The 16,187-nt window shown below is 46.1% G+C and overlaps 1 protein-coding gene across 1 annotated transcript in view; it reads right to left on the reverse strand.

Annotated features, from left to right (window-relative positions):
* NELL2 (neural EGFL like 2) overlaps nucleotides 1-7,573 on the reverse strand; it is a 164,369-nt gene extending 156,796 nt beyond the window's left edge. Inside the window, exons 1-3 of the mRNA XM_015816908.1 lie at nucleotides 7,516-7,573; nucleotides 7,042-7,170; nucleotides 538-722 (exon numbers count right to left, since the gene is read on the reverse strand). Coding sequence (XP_015672394.1) covers nucleotides 538-722; nucleotides 7,042-7,170; nucleotides 7,516-7,573 — 372 coding nt within the window. The remainder of the gene's footprint in view (nucleotides 1-537; nucleotides 723-7,041; nucleotides 7,171-7,515) is intronic.
* Between the last annotated feature and the right edge of the window lie 8,614 nt (nucleotides 7,574-16,187).

Consider the following 16,187-nt stretch of genomic DNA (forward strand, 5'->3'; position numbering starts at 1 on the left):
GGGGCCTGCAAAATTCTTGTACTGTACCTTAAGGGTGGCCTCCCCCTTAACGCACACTTTAGAATTTTGGAAATCCGTAAGGATCACATTAGAGGGCCTTAACGAAACTCTCTGGCCACTGCTGCTGCAGATTTTGTGAAATGTGTTGAGGGAAATTATGGATAGGGCAGACCCCGTGTCAAGTTCCATCGATAATGGAGTTCCCTGCAATTTCACTTTAAGTGTTAGCTTTTTTTTAAGGGGTTTGTGTGTGCATATTCTTAAAATGTTCCGGCGTGTTGCACAGAAGCCCACCCTGTTTTGGCTGGGCACCCTGGTACCTTTCAGAATCAATTCTTCCTTCGGTTGTACCTTCTGTTGACCCAGGCAGACCGCAGCGATGTGGCCCTTCTTCCCGCACGCACGGCAGATGGCGGAACGGAACCGACATTCTGCTCGCTTGTGGCGTCCACCACATCCGAGGCAACGAAGCTCAGCTGGGCCCTTGTCCTGACGATCCTTGGACCTTCTCCCAGCTGCTTGGTAAAGCTTGTCCACCTCTTCTTCAGGATCTTCGTCTGAATCCTCGCGCACATCTTCCTTGTGAATAGTGGCGGTCTCTGGAACATTTCGCTTAGGCCTCATGTTTTTGACCGCCCCGCCAGCAGCTTCTTCGGCCGAAACCTCTCGCAGAGCATCTTGGAAGGAGACGTTTTCCCTGGCAAACAGTCTCTGCTGCAATTCTGTGTTTCTCAATCCGCATACAAAACGATCGCGCAGTCGTTCCTCTAAGTCCTTGAAGTTGCATGGTTGAGCTGCTCTTCTCAAGGCCGCAACGTAGTCTTTTGCTGATTCTCCCACTCGCTGATCTCTTTGTTGAAACGTGTGTCTCACAGCCATGACAGACTGCTTGGGCTGAAAGTGTTCCTTTAAAGTTTTCTTGAGGTCGGAGTATGATACCGTTTCCAGCGAGTCCGGGGCGATTAAGCTCTCGGCGATCTCAAAGCCGTCTTGCCCACAAACGCACAACAATGTGGCAGCCTTTAAGCCTTCCTCCCTTATCTGTTTTATGCGGAAATACGTCTCAACTCTTGCCACGTAAGATTCCCACCTCTCGGGGTGAGAGACGTCCAATTCCGATAAACACCCAACTTTTGCCATGATCGAGGATCAGGTTTTCTTCTTTCAGCCGCACGCACCCTCCAGCGATTTCGTACTGGCAGGATAACGCTGACTTCCACGCCGTTTCTCTTCCGGACTTCTTTGGGTGAGTCTTCTAGCTTTTCTTAGCTGTAGAGACTGAATCCCACCTTCGTCGCCAGTGTTAAGTCCGGAGAAATATGGCGCTTGAGACGAAGCATTCTCCAACAAGTCTTTATTGTTTGCTCCATTCTACGAACAACCCGAGCAGAGGCACGCAGGCCTCTATTTATACCCTCTGATCCCCGGGCAAGTTTAACCAATCATGAGGCGGGCTTTTCCCGCCTTGCGCATGCGCACAAGGCTGGCACCGCTCAGTCTGGTCCCGGGCAGCTTCTGAAAATGCCCGGGACTCTTGCAACGTCCTGAGCCTGCCTCTTGCAGGCTCAGGACACAACACCATTCATCTGGTAAACTCGCAAAATTTGTTTTTCTCGCTATGCGCATGTATTCATAATCCAAACTAGACTGTTGTTTGTCTGTGTCATATAATATATGTGGGTATGTGCATAACTTTGTATTTATTTATTTATTTTTGTCATATTTATGTAGTGTATATCAGAGGTGGTGACCCTTTGAGAACTGTATGCAACTAAATTTCATTTTAATGTATGCCAATTAGTATTCAAAGTGACAAAGTTATTATTATTCTACATGCATGCCACATTTTCAAACAACTTATAGTTTCCCAATATCAACTGCTTAACTCTACACTCCAGTGCCCCACATCCTCTACAGCATACTAGCTCCTCAAGGAACATATTAATCCTGCCAAGCTTCCTATAAATGTACTGCTATCATCACCAGTAAGGCCTGGTGGTGATAGTCTACTGGGGATTGCACATTGCTCACTACTTACTACTTTTCATGTATCCCTGAAACCAGCAAATCCACAATGCCAAATTTATTGGTCCTTCCATTATACCAACTAAGATTAATCCAGTTACTTTTTATTTGCAATATTCAATTATAATAAAAGTACATCCACTTCCCAGTGTTATGTTTTGGTCCTTGAATGTCTTTCATGTTCCTTATATTTCAATCTCAGTTGGGTGAGAAATTCAAAATGGAATATATTTTGGTCTCTCAATGAAAAGGAGCAAATTGGAATATATGATTTGGCAGAAATGAATATAGAACCTGGGAAGCAGCAGAGAATGTCCATGAATTCTGTGTCAGTGTCACAGGAGCCAGGAGCCAGGAGAGAGAAGCGTATCACGGATGACGACGATGGGGACTGGAACTATTCCAGGGCACCAGGGTGACACACAATGGACATCCTGAGGGAGAGGTTTGGAGAGGCAGGGTTCCAGGATCCTCCCTTCTGGCCGAGGTGGGAAGTCAGACCTGAGACGGTTGCATGGCCATGGACCCAGCCTCCTCAGTCGGGGCCCACCAGGTTTCGTTTGTCCAGCCTGAAGCTGAAGTTAGGTGCCGGCCATGCCCCTGACACCCCACAGGTGGGAGGCCCTGATCAAGGTATGTTCCTGTCCGTTCCAAAAAGACAACCGCAGGCTGTGTGGGAAGGTAGGTCGCTGATGGCTCCAAGCAGAGTTCCCCCTAGGCGTCCAGTTCCAGTGGTCAGAGCAGCGGCTTGGCAGGGAATAGGGACCAGGGAACAGTGCTCTCCCCCTGTGGTCGACACTCTACAAGGCCCAGGATGGCCCTTGGGGTCGTGGGCCCATGGGGTGGCCTGGGGTCCTCCACTGCTGAAGTGACATTCAATGGGAACCTGGATCATTTGGCAATGTTCTTAAGTCAGGTCATTAGCCATTTGGACCAATACGCCTGGTGTTATCCATCCCAATGGGTGATGGTGGTGGTGCTGACTTTCTCTCAGTGTCCTTACCAACCCCTGGTCCCACAGAAGACAAGTGGTCGACGTCGTCAAGGTGGCTGGAAAATTGAACGGCCTGACCAGCGTTTATTTACAGCAAAACAAATTCAGCACTGGGAGTGATCTTCTCCCAGCACCTTACATGCAGTCTGTCCCCTCAGCTCCACCCCCCATCCAGGTAGCCAGCATCCAGTGGAGTAACTTCAAAAGCAGCAACGCAGGTCCCTGGCTCTCCTCTCCAGTCTGCTACTCAGTCCTTGCTGCCGGGTGTCGTTCCTGCGCCACTCAGCTGTTTGGCGGTGGCGCGGCTGCTCAGCTGTTTGGCAGTTTTGCAGGGCAGGTAGGACCATCCCCGGCTTCTCCCCAGGTGTCATCCCTACCACTAGCCTCTGCCGGGATTTCCTATGCTGAACAGCTGACTGGTGGCCGACCGAGGGTCCTCCTAAACGTTCAACGTTCAGCGTTGTTACCATCAGCTGTTCGGCGGCATCGCTGGCTTCCTGGCTTCCCCAGGTATCATCGTCTCCCTCCCCCCTCCCGTTAATGTTGAGCCCACGGGGCTTGACATTCTGTATTCTTTACCAATTCTATTTGTTATATCCACATATGTCCAAGCCTCCTAACTGGCCCTACAGTCCTCCTATAACATTTGCTAGCAATTCAAACCCTGAAGGAAAAGGCACTTGATCTGGTAGATGATATGTTAACTGCCAACCAGAAACCTTCTGCAGGACAAACTTCTGGATGGGGATGGGAGGGTGGGAGAATAATAAGTGAATACATTTCTGAAATGAATATTCTTTCCTTGCCTGCCTCTGATCCCCAAATTACAATAGGCAGTTTCCTACCTCCCACCCAGCTTCACTAGATCCTTGAGGGATGAGTTTTGATCTGGGAACTGCATCTGATCAATCTATTGTATCAGAAACTGCCCACTTGTAGTTATCTCTCTGGGGGATATAAAGATAGATTTCCCTCTTCTCTCCCTCTGAAAAATGACATTTTAGGATGGGAGAAGGGAAGAGATAGTCCTTTTCATCCAAGTTCTCTGGAGGGGGAGAGAAGGGAGGAGAAGTGTTCAACATCAATAGATGCAGAGAATATGCAGAAAAAATACAGAACCTTGCTGAGTTGGCTATGTGGAAAAGAGGGAGGAAAGAAGCACCAACCTTCCTTACCTAAAGTGGATAGGAAGAATTGCTTTTGAAGTAGGAGGTGATGTGAAAGCTTACATGGTCAAAAACAAACAGCCTGATACCAGATCTGTTTGTTACTAAAGACAGATGCCACATTATACAGGCAAGAGAAAAAATGAAAGAATTTAAGCCTTAATTTCACTATAAATAAAGCTTATATTTGATACCAGAGTCACTGAGATTCATTTACAATAGCTATATTGCTTTTGTACAATTTATCTGAAACTTTGCATAAATAAACTTTATTTGTGCCTATTTATCTAAAATGTTGCTGCCTTGGAATCTATTCTTCAAAGGGTTTATTTGATTATTTGTTTGTTTTGTTGTTTTGCCAGGGAAAGGGAAAGGAGGCCTGACAGATTTCCCAGTGACAAAAGAAGTAGTCACCCACCTCCCTCTCTTCCTCTCTCCCTCCCTCTCTCTCTTTGTTTCTCTCTGTGCATGTTTCTCTCTCACACACAAACACAGAGAGAGAGGGGGGGGAGGGAGAGAGAGGGAGAGGGAGAGAGGAAGGGGGGAGAGAGAGAGAGAGAGGAGTGGAATAATTAATGGCAAAAATAATCCCAATAGAAGCAATGAAAACCAGAAATACCATCTATATGGCCAGGTCTACACAACCTAATCAGCACAGAGCTAATGGGTTTCATGAGAATGCATCACAAGGAAACATCTGATTGGTTTCTTAGTGATATTACTCCAGGAATAGCAGGACAAAGCAAATTTGCATGGCAAAACAATTTTATATGGCCCCAATGTTATGTCTTTATATTTTCCCCAATTCCTTTCATCAATCTTAATTTGATCAGATAACAATCTTGAGTAGTTAGAGGTAATCCAATTCCTGTTCTGTCTTTCATTCCAGATTTCTCTCTTTTGTGGTGGGGTAGGGCCACAGAGAAAGAGACATTTCCTTAATAGTAGGCAATTTTTATGTAGCATTTCACTATTGGCTCACAGAGCCATCACTCTTCTCTCTGTATGATGCAGTAAGATCTCCAGGCATCTACCCAGATTTTGGAATCAATTTACAATTAGCTATAAAGCACTAATATGTTAAGCAAAATGCCTAGCTTAGGTAAGGAATACTCTTGAATACCTCCAGATCTCTATTTGCCAAATATATCAAAATATATTGTCATGATTTGGACAAGACGTTACACAGATTTTTAGAACTCTGAGAATGGGGAAATGGCAGCAATAAGAATCAAAATAAGGTAGGGCAGATGCCTATCTATATTCATTTATTTTTCATCCAAGATGAAAAAATTATATCACTTCCTATGATGCACCACAGATTAATGGTATGTGGGAATGGATAAAAAATAAAAATGAATGCTTCTACTGAATGACTTGATAAGGGAGAGAATAAAAAGGGAAAGTAGAAGCAAAACAAAAATAAATGTTAAACTTTTAAAATGTCAAAAAAAAATCCATTAATTTTTTTTCTTTCAACAAAAGACAAGAATAAATCTATCCCTTACAACAATGAGCACCATTCTGAAATGTTCGTGTTACTAGTCCCAAAGCTGACTTTTGAGATTTTCATTCTGTTGAGTGACCATTAATCTTGGGGCAATGAGGCTTCCTCTATATAAAAATAGCATGTACCAATCTTTCTATTTAAATGCCCAGAATATTCTATGATAATGGTTACAGTGACACACTCTGGTTGATCTCTAGAAGAACAGTATCTACAGAACCCCCAGTGATTATGTGGGCAGCTATGGACTTGCTTTTCCCAACCTGGTGACCTCTAAAAATGTCTGGAATTGTTCATTATCAAAATCTGAGTTTGGTTGGGTTTTTGGATTCTACCCCAATCTGAAAAAGGCTGTAATTTTTATTTACAGGTAAAAACACTTGTACATTTGTTTTATAAAGTTACACTTATCTTACATTTGACACCAGGGGGAAAAAACTTTTCTCATTACTGGAATACCTAACAATATATTATTACTAGTTCACTCTCTAAACAAACATTAAAATAATTATCAACATTAAAGAAATTATGTATTATTTTTTTTTAAAGGCAATCAGCTCTACAACTTAGTTTCACAACACATTAATTTATGTAATTTGGCCAAAATAAATCAGAATGGAAACAACAAATGCACTTTCAACAAAAAATATTTTATCTTTATAAAAGCATTAAGTATCAATCTCATGGAAGGTGTTGCTGTTTGCAAACTAAAGAATAAAGGAACCATAAGGGAAAAAATAGCTTAATTAGAAACTGCTAAAGTTATTGTATACAGAAATAATGGGATTTCTTCTATTTTGTTCTTTTGGGGAGTTTTAATCAAAGGAAAAGGCAAATATTTTTGAGTGACTGACATTATTCATGCAACATTTGCAATGCCAGATATAGGCTGTAATGTATTTATTGCCAACATTCTCTTCTAAGCAACTAAATCAAAAGCTTAGTCTGTCCTAGCAAATAAACCAATTTTAGCCTGTCTAAACCAATCTGTATTTATTATGCAGGGCTTTCTATGGCTAGCAAAATAAGCCATCTCTCACCAGATTTCCTGCTGACCCTTAATGAAAGGCCTATCAGTCAAAGAAGAACTAGAAAGGTGAAGGGAGGTGGGGGAGTGTGGGGGGAGTAGGAAATAGGCGATGTTTTAAAAGCACTGGGAGAATCCTTACTGAGCAAATCTTGCCTGGTGAGCCCAATGGAATAGCGCTTGCCTTCAAAACTAATGGAAAAGGTTCGATCAAATGCCTGAGTTCGCAAGCTCTGGAATTGTTCAAGTGGACTCAGCCGACCCTTCCCGGAGAATCAGCTCTCGGCCATCGCTGCAACCCAGAAAAGGTGGGCGTCCCTACCTTGGAAGAAGAAAGCTTTGCTGCCGTTGTGCAGTCCCTGAACTTGCCGCACTCCAGCCACAGAATCCCCCAACTGCAACTCGCTCAACACATCAATCTGCACCGACGGGTCCACGCCAATGCCGAACACTGGATCCAGAAAAATAAGATTACCACGGAATAGGGGCAATTTTTCTCCCTCCGACATTTTCTTCACCCGACCCCGGTTTTCTCCTCTCTAACAACCCAGGACTCGAGATCCCCTTGGATCAGCCGCACCTGCCAGTCAGGCTGCGAGACCTAGTGTCGTGCAGTCTATTGACAAAGTTCTGGGAGTCGGATGTTGGCTCCCAACAATCCTCCCGACCTCTTCCCTGGCGGAGAAAGACTCCGATTCTCCCCATGAAAAACAAAGAGCCGGTCGGATCAAGGGCACCGCGCGGGGGTTCGGGGAGAAGGGTAATAGGTGGGGAACCCACGGCTCCTTGCCCTTACCGGAGCTCAGGCAGAAGAGCAGGCACAAAGTGCTCGCGGATACCGGCGGGGACTCCATAGGGCTGGAGAGGGAGCGGTGATCAGTCCATAGTTCTCCTCAGGAAGAGGATCGCGGCGAAAAAAGCAATACTCGGAGCCTCCCAAGCTTTCCCTCTCGGAGGCTCTTTTCCCTCAGGACAAATTGAAGATCCCGCAGGCGAAGATCAACAAGGTCAGAGCCAGCCCCAAAGCTCGCAGCATCCTCCCGGGTGTGTCAAGCCGAAAGCAGCATCCTCCCGGCGCCTCGAAACCCGAAGCCTCCTCTGTCAACAGTGGCAAAAAAGAGCCGGAGAGCGCGTCGCGCGTGGGGCAATGCCGAGAGTTTCCCGGGGGAAGCCAGGCGAGTAGCGCGGGGAAGAGGCACCTAAGGCGCGCCTAGATCGCTCTCTCCATTTGGGCTTCCTCGCTAAGCCTCGCGGCCGTTACCAATGGCAGCAGCAGGAGCCGCCACCGCAGCTGCCGCCGCTGCTGCCGCCACCGTCGCTCTGTCCACCGGCGCCAGCGAGGCTTCAGGCTCCTCCTCGCCGCAACATCAAAAGGGGCCGAGGCGGCGACAGTTTGGAAGAAGAGGAGGCGGGCTGGGGCGATGATGACAGGCGGGTGGGCGGCGAAAGGGAGGCGCCCTCGTCGCGCGCCTCGGTTCCTACCGCAGGTGCCTTTGGCTGGAAAGCGCCGAGAACAGGGAAATCTTTCTCCTGTTGGACCTCTTCGCGGGCTTCGTTTCCGGGTTCACCTTTCTTCCAAAGAGACGCAAAGCCATCCACCTTCGTCCCCATTCGGTCCTCCCATAGCGCGCAACCGTCTCTTGATCTAAAGCTGGAAATTCCTACACTGAGAGTTGAACCGTCTCCAGTAGTTGGAGAACGGCCTATCTTCATCCTCCTTTACCCTGTAGAGCCTCGGTGCGCATCTCCATTCATGGCTAAAGTAACACATTCGGGCAGGTCCCAGAATTCTCATGTGACCTGGAAACTGTGGAGAAATTATATGGGGGGAGGGGGGCTCAGAAGACACTGCTTGTACTCCCCGGATAACTAAGGTCTATCTAAGCTCAGGTTTATATTATACCTACATGAAGATAAGGAAAGATCTAGTCCAGCTTTTATAGATGGTATGAGGTTGGAGATGACTAATCTCTGGCAGTGGCTTCTCCAGATTGGGGCAGTTCTACCAGGAGCCCAGACTTTCTACATGTGGTTTCTCACTGAATTATGGCAACTCCTAGGGCTGTCCCTCCAGTATTTGTTCCTCTGGCTTTGCTGCCCTCTAGCTGAGCTCTGTAGCATAAATCAATGGGTCCCACTTCAGTATTCTGTCCTCTTAAATATCCATTCCTAACCAACTTAATGCCTTATGACAAAACACAATCCGTTGCACTCAAGTGCATAAAGGTGGGGTTGCCTCATATTTTGCAACCCATATTTAGGCACTATGTTAAACTGAGTTTTTTAGACTGTTTTTCTCATACAGTAACTCATAACTCATATGGGCAACAGCCAAGTTAAAAATGTCTGAACTAAATACTGTATGCAGGTGGGGGAATCTGTATAGGAGCAAGGCCAGCTACCAACTAGCAAGTAAGCTAATTGAAATCAGTTTGGGAAGGCAGTCCTTGAACTTCCCAGATTCAGACAAATAGTGCAAATAAGCAAGAAAAGCCATGCTCCATATCCCTAACTCTGAAATGCAATGAAGAAAAGCAGGCCTGCGACAATTACAGTTAAGGTCTCCACTGACTCCATTTCAGAGGTTCTGTTAAAATGGAATTGTATGAATGCGCCTCCATTTCTTCCCCAAATAAAACAACAGAAGCTTCCTCTTCCACTCAATGCTTGGTTGAGAATTTGTTTCCAAAAACAGGGCGCTGAGGCTCTGTGTATGTGTGTGTGTATCTATGCCTACAACTGTATAAATATGAACATAATTTATATTGATTTATACACTTATATAAATACAAATATGATGAAAGATTTCTTTTTAATTTTTACACTCTGTAGTCCCTTAATTTGGAGTAGAGTGGGGAATAAACTAACTCTTTAAAAAATTACAAATTTTATCATCTTGAAGTGGTTTTAAAAACTGCTTTTATTCCAAAATATATACAGAATTGGTTTACAGCATCAGCCAGCCATTGTTGGGCTGAGGATCATCTCAGTGCTAATTATAAGGGGCAAAAGAGGGCTGGGGACTCAAGAAGGACAGTATTCTGGACCCTGGCAGTTATTGGGTTAAAGTCTGGGTTTGTTAATAGGTCAGTGGGAGGAGTTTCTAAAGGCTGGGTTTGTTAATAGGTCAGTGGGAGGAGTTTCTAAAGGGCATTGGGAGACTTCCTGGACACTAGCCACATGGGAGTTTCTTTGTTCATCTTGTTCATGGCTTCCAGCCACATGGCTGGAGATCTCATGATCATCCCAACATGTAACGCTTAGGCAGAAGAGAGGAAAATCCATCATCAATTTATCTATGGAAATGAACAGAGACGTGTTAAGCCAGAAGTAACCTCATAGATTCAGGTATTTCCTCTGCAATAAACATTTATCTGTTTTAAAATCATTTCTATTGAGTGGTCTGTCTGCCTCGGATTGAAGAGCCAGCTGGTGTTCTGTCTGGGTCAGAACAGTAAATTGATGTGGTTACTTTTCCTCTGATCTGCAAATTTAAAGAAGTAAAGCAAATATTCCCTTGCATGTGAAAGTAACTTGATGTGACTGATTTCCAAGTATCGCCTTCAACAGTAAAGTCAGTGTATCTGTTTGGCAGACAGCGTTTCAAGAAGGTGTGATTCAGATGCATTGTATTGTTAATTCGCTGTTAACTACGCAATTCAAACTCTGCATGTTAGATTCTGCTGGATGCTTCTGCTGAATTTGCCTTAGGGTCTGTTTACAAAACATTGTAAAAGTCAAAGAGATATTGTGCTATCTATCTCAGGAAAAGCTTAGCCTGCTTCAGCCATCTTCTTGAGGCAATGAGGAGATGTTTTCAAAGGATTGTCTGTGAATTCAACTCAGTTTGTCTCGATGTCTTGGAATGAGTGAGAATGATCCTTTAAATGAACATAGCAGGATGAAAAGGCTTTCTTGCTAACTTTAGCAAATTTCTGTTGGCTTTGTTCAATGCTAAGAAAGGGTGATTTTCCCCCTCTTTTCTGGCCCCAGCACAAACATTAAGACCATTTGTCCCCTTGGCAAAGAGCAGGGCACATTCCTTGTCGCTAAGGAAAGCAATTAAGCAATTAAGCTGCTCTCACAAACACAGCGCTGGTGAAAGAGGCCAAACTCCCTCCTCCCTTAGGAATGCTTGGAATTTCAACCAGTGTCAATGGAATAAAGAGGTAGAGGCAGAACCAGCCCCAATAGCAATACAGTAGCATCCCCTGGTGGCCAATTTGTTCTTTCCTTCAGCAATCTTCTGGCAATTAAATGTGGATTACATCAACTTGATAATTAATTCAGCACATAGCAGGCTTATACCAAGCCAAGCTAAGAGTACCCATAGAGGAAAAAAGGTACTTCACTGAACGCATCACTGACTACACAGAGTGAATGTTAGTTAAAGTGCAAGTTACTTAAATTTACCCCAAGCTACCAACACCCCCTAAAGGGCACAGAGTGAACTTCACAAAAGTATTCACTCACTCAAGCTGAAGACCAAGTTGTTCCAGTTTGAGGGAAATTAAGGAGAAGGAGGCAGCAATTATCCTTGCTTATTATCACAAGCTGAAGACCAAGTGTTTCAGCCTGCAACTTAATGACCAGGTGGGAGTTTTGTAGCTCTACATTCTCTCAGTGGCCATTAGCAGGAACATGGTAATAGGAAGAATTTGGTTGGCCTTTCTTCAGACGCCCCCTAGTGGTTAAAGGAGGAACTACACGTAAGCCTTTAATCACACCCAGAGAAAGCCCTCTAGTGGACAAAAGGTGTACCTCGAAGGAAGAGAACCCTGGTAGCTGATACGCAGGAAGCGACCCCTAGTGGTGAACAGGTGAATTGCACTGAAGTACCCACAAGCACAGGAGAACGCTCCCAGTGGCACCTCCACCCACAGACAGCACCTCTGAAGCTGATCTGCAAGTAGCGACCCCTAGTGGTCAAAAATAGAAGTTCATCTAATTGGCTTCTAAATAGCTAGGAAGTATACTGAACCTATTCTAGCCATGGCAGTGTCCCACTGATTTAGATGAAGGGGTTCAACCAACCAGCCTAGTTGAGACACCCCAACCAGCCAGCCAAGGAGAAATGCTGCAAACAGCCAACCTTGACCCACACACAGAGGCTGAAGCTCAAGCCTCAGGGTCACTATGATCTGAGACAACAAAGAAAGCCTACAGAAGCCATGCATGCACACCTGTTGGAGAAATGGGACGCCATTTACAAGCACCATGAAAGAGGCTGGGAGAGATGGCACAAAGTCTACCAAGAGCAAAAAGAGGATCTCTCCCCCGAACGTACGCATGCAGTGGAAGGAGATAAGGAAGATGCCTTTGCGCAATGGATGGACTCCGAACGGCAACTTAAGGTCATTCAGGAGCAATTAGGAGATTCAACTATCGATAGAGAGATGCGAAGCCTCAAGCTACTAAACGAGGAATGTAAGAAGCTTCTGGAGAGCCCACAACGCCCCCCAGATCCAGAGCCTCACACCAGAGACAGACCGATCGACAGGGCCGAGTCTGAAGTTTACTGCCATTCACATGCACCATCTCAACGGTGGCATGCGGCTCCATCTCACGTGTCTGGAAAGGCCTCATCTTTTTGCCACATATCCAAAACGCATTCCAGCGTGTCACAACAATCGCATATCACAGGCGCTTACTGCAATTCGAAAGTAACTTCTCGTCACAGCCGAGCATCCTGAATTTCACAAGCAGAGCAAGCAATCATTGATGCTAAAGCTGCCAAAGCAGTCTTTCGTGTGATTCAAGAGGAGCGGCAAAAAAAGAAGGAACTGGCGGCTATAGATCTCGAAGAGGCCGAAATAGAAGCCAAACTAGAAGCTGAGGCAGTCAAAATGAAGAACGAGCGAGAAATTGAGGCAGTCAAAATGAAGAATGAAGCAGCTCAATTGGAAGCTAAACAAAAAGCTATAGCATCTAAAATGAAGGCCAAAAGAAAAGATGCTCAAGAAGAGCTTGAATTTGTTCAAAGCCAACGAGATATGGCAGAAAAAATGGCTAGAGCGGAAAGCTTTCTGAAAACACTCCAGAACACCAATTTCTTGCCCAATAGGGAACAATCGGAAAATGAAGATCGGCGTAGCCGCGTGCAGGCCTACCTGGACAGCCAAAGCGCGTTTCAACGTGAACAGGTGAGATCACAGCCAGTCACAAGCCCCCCAAGACCAAGTAGATGAACAGAAGAATCTCAACAGCCAGATGAGCCAGTCAGCCACAGGGTTGATGTCGCGACAACTAGGCCACGAGATCTTCCCATCGTTGCTACCCCATTGAACCCACCGAACCATACCCTTGATGGCAACCGGATGGGTCCACCAGCAACGGCAATGGCTACACAGCGGGCAGTGCCACGAGATCTTCTCATCGTCGCTGCCCCATGGAACCCACCGAACCATTCCACTGATGGCAACCATACGGGCCCACCTGCAGCGACAATGGTTACACAGCAGGAAGTGCAACGGCTCCGGGATGAGCTTGCCAGAAAAGAGTCAATATTGAGACAACAGGAAGCAGTCTACCAGGGAACAGCCCCCAGACCTAACCACAGAGGAGAACCTCAACTGTCAGTTGTGCCAGCCTACCAAGGAACCAGCTACGCTCCACCAGAAAGACGAGAAACCCTTCAACAAGTAAGCACGCAGGAACTTGGGTTCCCTCAGCTCAATGCCAGAGCAGAGGAGTTCAGACCAAGCCAACAAGGTCCCTCGCATGTGACATGGCAAAATACCCTCAGCCAACAATACGCCGAAGGAAGTTACCAGCCAGCCATGGCACACACCCTGGCTCCCAGAAGCGATGCACCACCTCCACCAAGCTACAGCGCACATACAGAATCAATGCATTCCCCAATGTACATTGGAAGAAGGTTGGACTTGGCAGCCAGAGGAGTGAGAAGATTCTCCGACAAACCTGGAAAAGACTACTTATTGTGGAAGCACATCTTCAAGCGTGCCATCAACCAGGAAAAGGCTGGGCCAGATGAAGAACTTGTCCAGCTGACAGCCTGGCTAGGCCCAAAATCCGTAACCACAGTGAACAACATCTTCGCATCCCATCTGGGTGACCCTGACATCGGCCTTGCAAAGACTTGGGACGCACGTGACAAGGACTACGGTGAACCCACAGTGACGGAGTCCTTGCTCCTGGACCATGTTCTCAGTTTCCCCAACATGAGAATCAACGAACGTCAGCAGCTGAAGACATTCTCGTCGCTCCTTACTCAACTACAGACAGCACAACAGGATCCTACCTTGCCGGGATTAGCTTGCCTTGACCTGTTCAGGATACAAGATCCTATCATCCCAAAACTACCATGGTTGGTATGTGAACAATGGATCGAGTTTTCCCGAGCTTACAGGAAAAGCAACCAAAACAAAATTCCCCCATTTGTGGTTCTCGCTGAATTTATCAGTGACAAGGCTGACTTCTACAATGACCCCCTATACCTCTCCGTCAGAGAAGCACACTCCCCAATGACCAAGCAAAGCAGTCAAAACTCTGATGTTGTCAAGCACCCCGTCCAAGCTACAAAGGACAGAACCACCTTTTCAGTGTACAAAACAGACATCACGCCTCGCCCAAAGAAGTCTCCAGATGAACGAATACCGAAAAGTGTTCATTCCAACCCTCGTCCAACTAAAAGAGGCCTGACTTGTCCAATTCACAAGTCCTCACACTCTCTAAACGATTGCAGAGAATTTAGGAAAAAATCACTAGATGACCGAAAGACCCTACTCAAAGAGAATAGGATATGTTTCAAATGCTGTGACTCCATGGAGCACATGGCCAAAGATTGCACAGCCAGAGTAAAATGCCACTTGTGTGACAGTAACAAGCACCCAGCAGCCTTACATCTAGAAACTAAGAAACCCTCTGAGGAGACACAACAAGCGACCTCGACGATGGAAACTCAAACTGACTCCGAAGAGCAGCCAAAACTGGATGTACTACACAGATATATGTGGCGACTCACCATGCCCTCCTTCATGCTCACCCGTCTGTCTTGCAAAAGTCTACCCTGACGGGCAACCTGAAAAGGCAGTAAAGATGTACGCCATACTAGACCCACACAGCAAAGTTACTATAGCTAAGCCCGCCTTTTTTGACCTCTTTGACCTCCCGAGTGAACTGAAGCATTTTGCAATAAATACGTGCACATTACCAATGCGCATGGCGGGGAGGAAAATCACTGGTCTACACATAGAAGCGATAGATGGAAGTTCACATTTCCAGTTACCATCAGTGTTGGAATGGGAGACCTTACCAGATGTTCGCAGCGAAATCTCAACACCAGAGGCGGCAAGAAAAATACCTCACTTAGCACACATAGCTGATTTAATCCCTCCTCTAGATCCTGAAGCTGAAATCCTACTCATGGTGGGAAGAGACGCCCCAGAATCCATTGGCTCCGATGAGAGAATCAAAGGTCCACCAGGAACCCCAGAAGCCATTAAGACGGAACTCGGATGGGCCATAGGAGGGACAGTTTGTGTTGATCAACCGCAAAACCCAACCCAGGTGAGCATCTCAAAAATCTCCATTCCCAGTAATGGAACAGCACCTCACCTAAAACCACACCTAGAACACTGCACGCTTGTGACAACCAAACCTGCTTTGGAAGCAACAGTGTTCCAGACAAGCAAGAATTGCAACAACTTAGCTGTGTCCATAGAGGACAAACAAGACAAACAACGTCTGCAAGACCGAGAGTCATGGAGTGTACTTCCAAGATGTCCCAAGAGTATGCAAGTGCAGTGCACGTATGTTTCCAGCTCACCCGCCACAGTGCAAAAGAAAGAATTGTACGCTTCCTCAGATTTGTCAACGAAGGCAAATGCAGCCTTAAGATGCGTCATAGTCTACAGTGGGGAGAGCCACACTTACGTCATCTTGTTTGCAACCATAAAATACATCAGAGTGTACAGCGGGGAGAGCTGCAGTCTCGGTGTCTTCTTTGGAAAAGTGAGACTGACAATGCAAGAAGGCCACACTGTACCAAGGTTAGAACTATGTGGTGCCACTTTGGCTGTAAAGCTCACCAACTTGACAGCGAAGACGTTGTGCCTTGAACTACAGTCTACCACCTTCTACGCAGACAGCAAGGAGATGTCAAGCTACATCTACAAACAAAGCAGACATTTCTATGTCTATGTAGGCAACAGAATGGAAAGAGTTGACACATCTTTGAGCCCTGAACAATGGCAACATGTGCCAACAGGTAACAACTTTGTGAACCAATTGAAGTGGCCCAACCTTGCCACACAGTTAACAGAATTGATCTGGCTAGAAAGTCCTGAGTTCTTGGCCTACCCAAACAGACAAATGCCACAGAGACCAAAACGCTATGCAATTCCAGCTCCAGATCAATGTGCCAACCTTCAACTTCAGACACCCAGTAAACGTCAACCAACCCGCTTCAAACCCCCGTCTAAGCGGAAGCACCTGAGATTAGGCATA

Source organism: Protobothrops mucrosquamatus, unplaced genomic scaffold (genome assembly GCF_001527695.2).
Source record: "Protobothrops mucrosquamatus isolate PMUCROS unplaced genomic scaffold, P.Mucros_1.0 scaffold526, whole genome shotgun sequence".
In the NCBI taxonomy this organism is placed as follows: Eukaryota; Metazoa; Chordata; class Lepidosauria; order Squamata; family Viperidae; genus Protobothrops; species Protobothrops mucrosquamatus.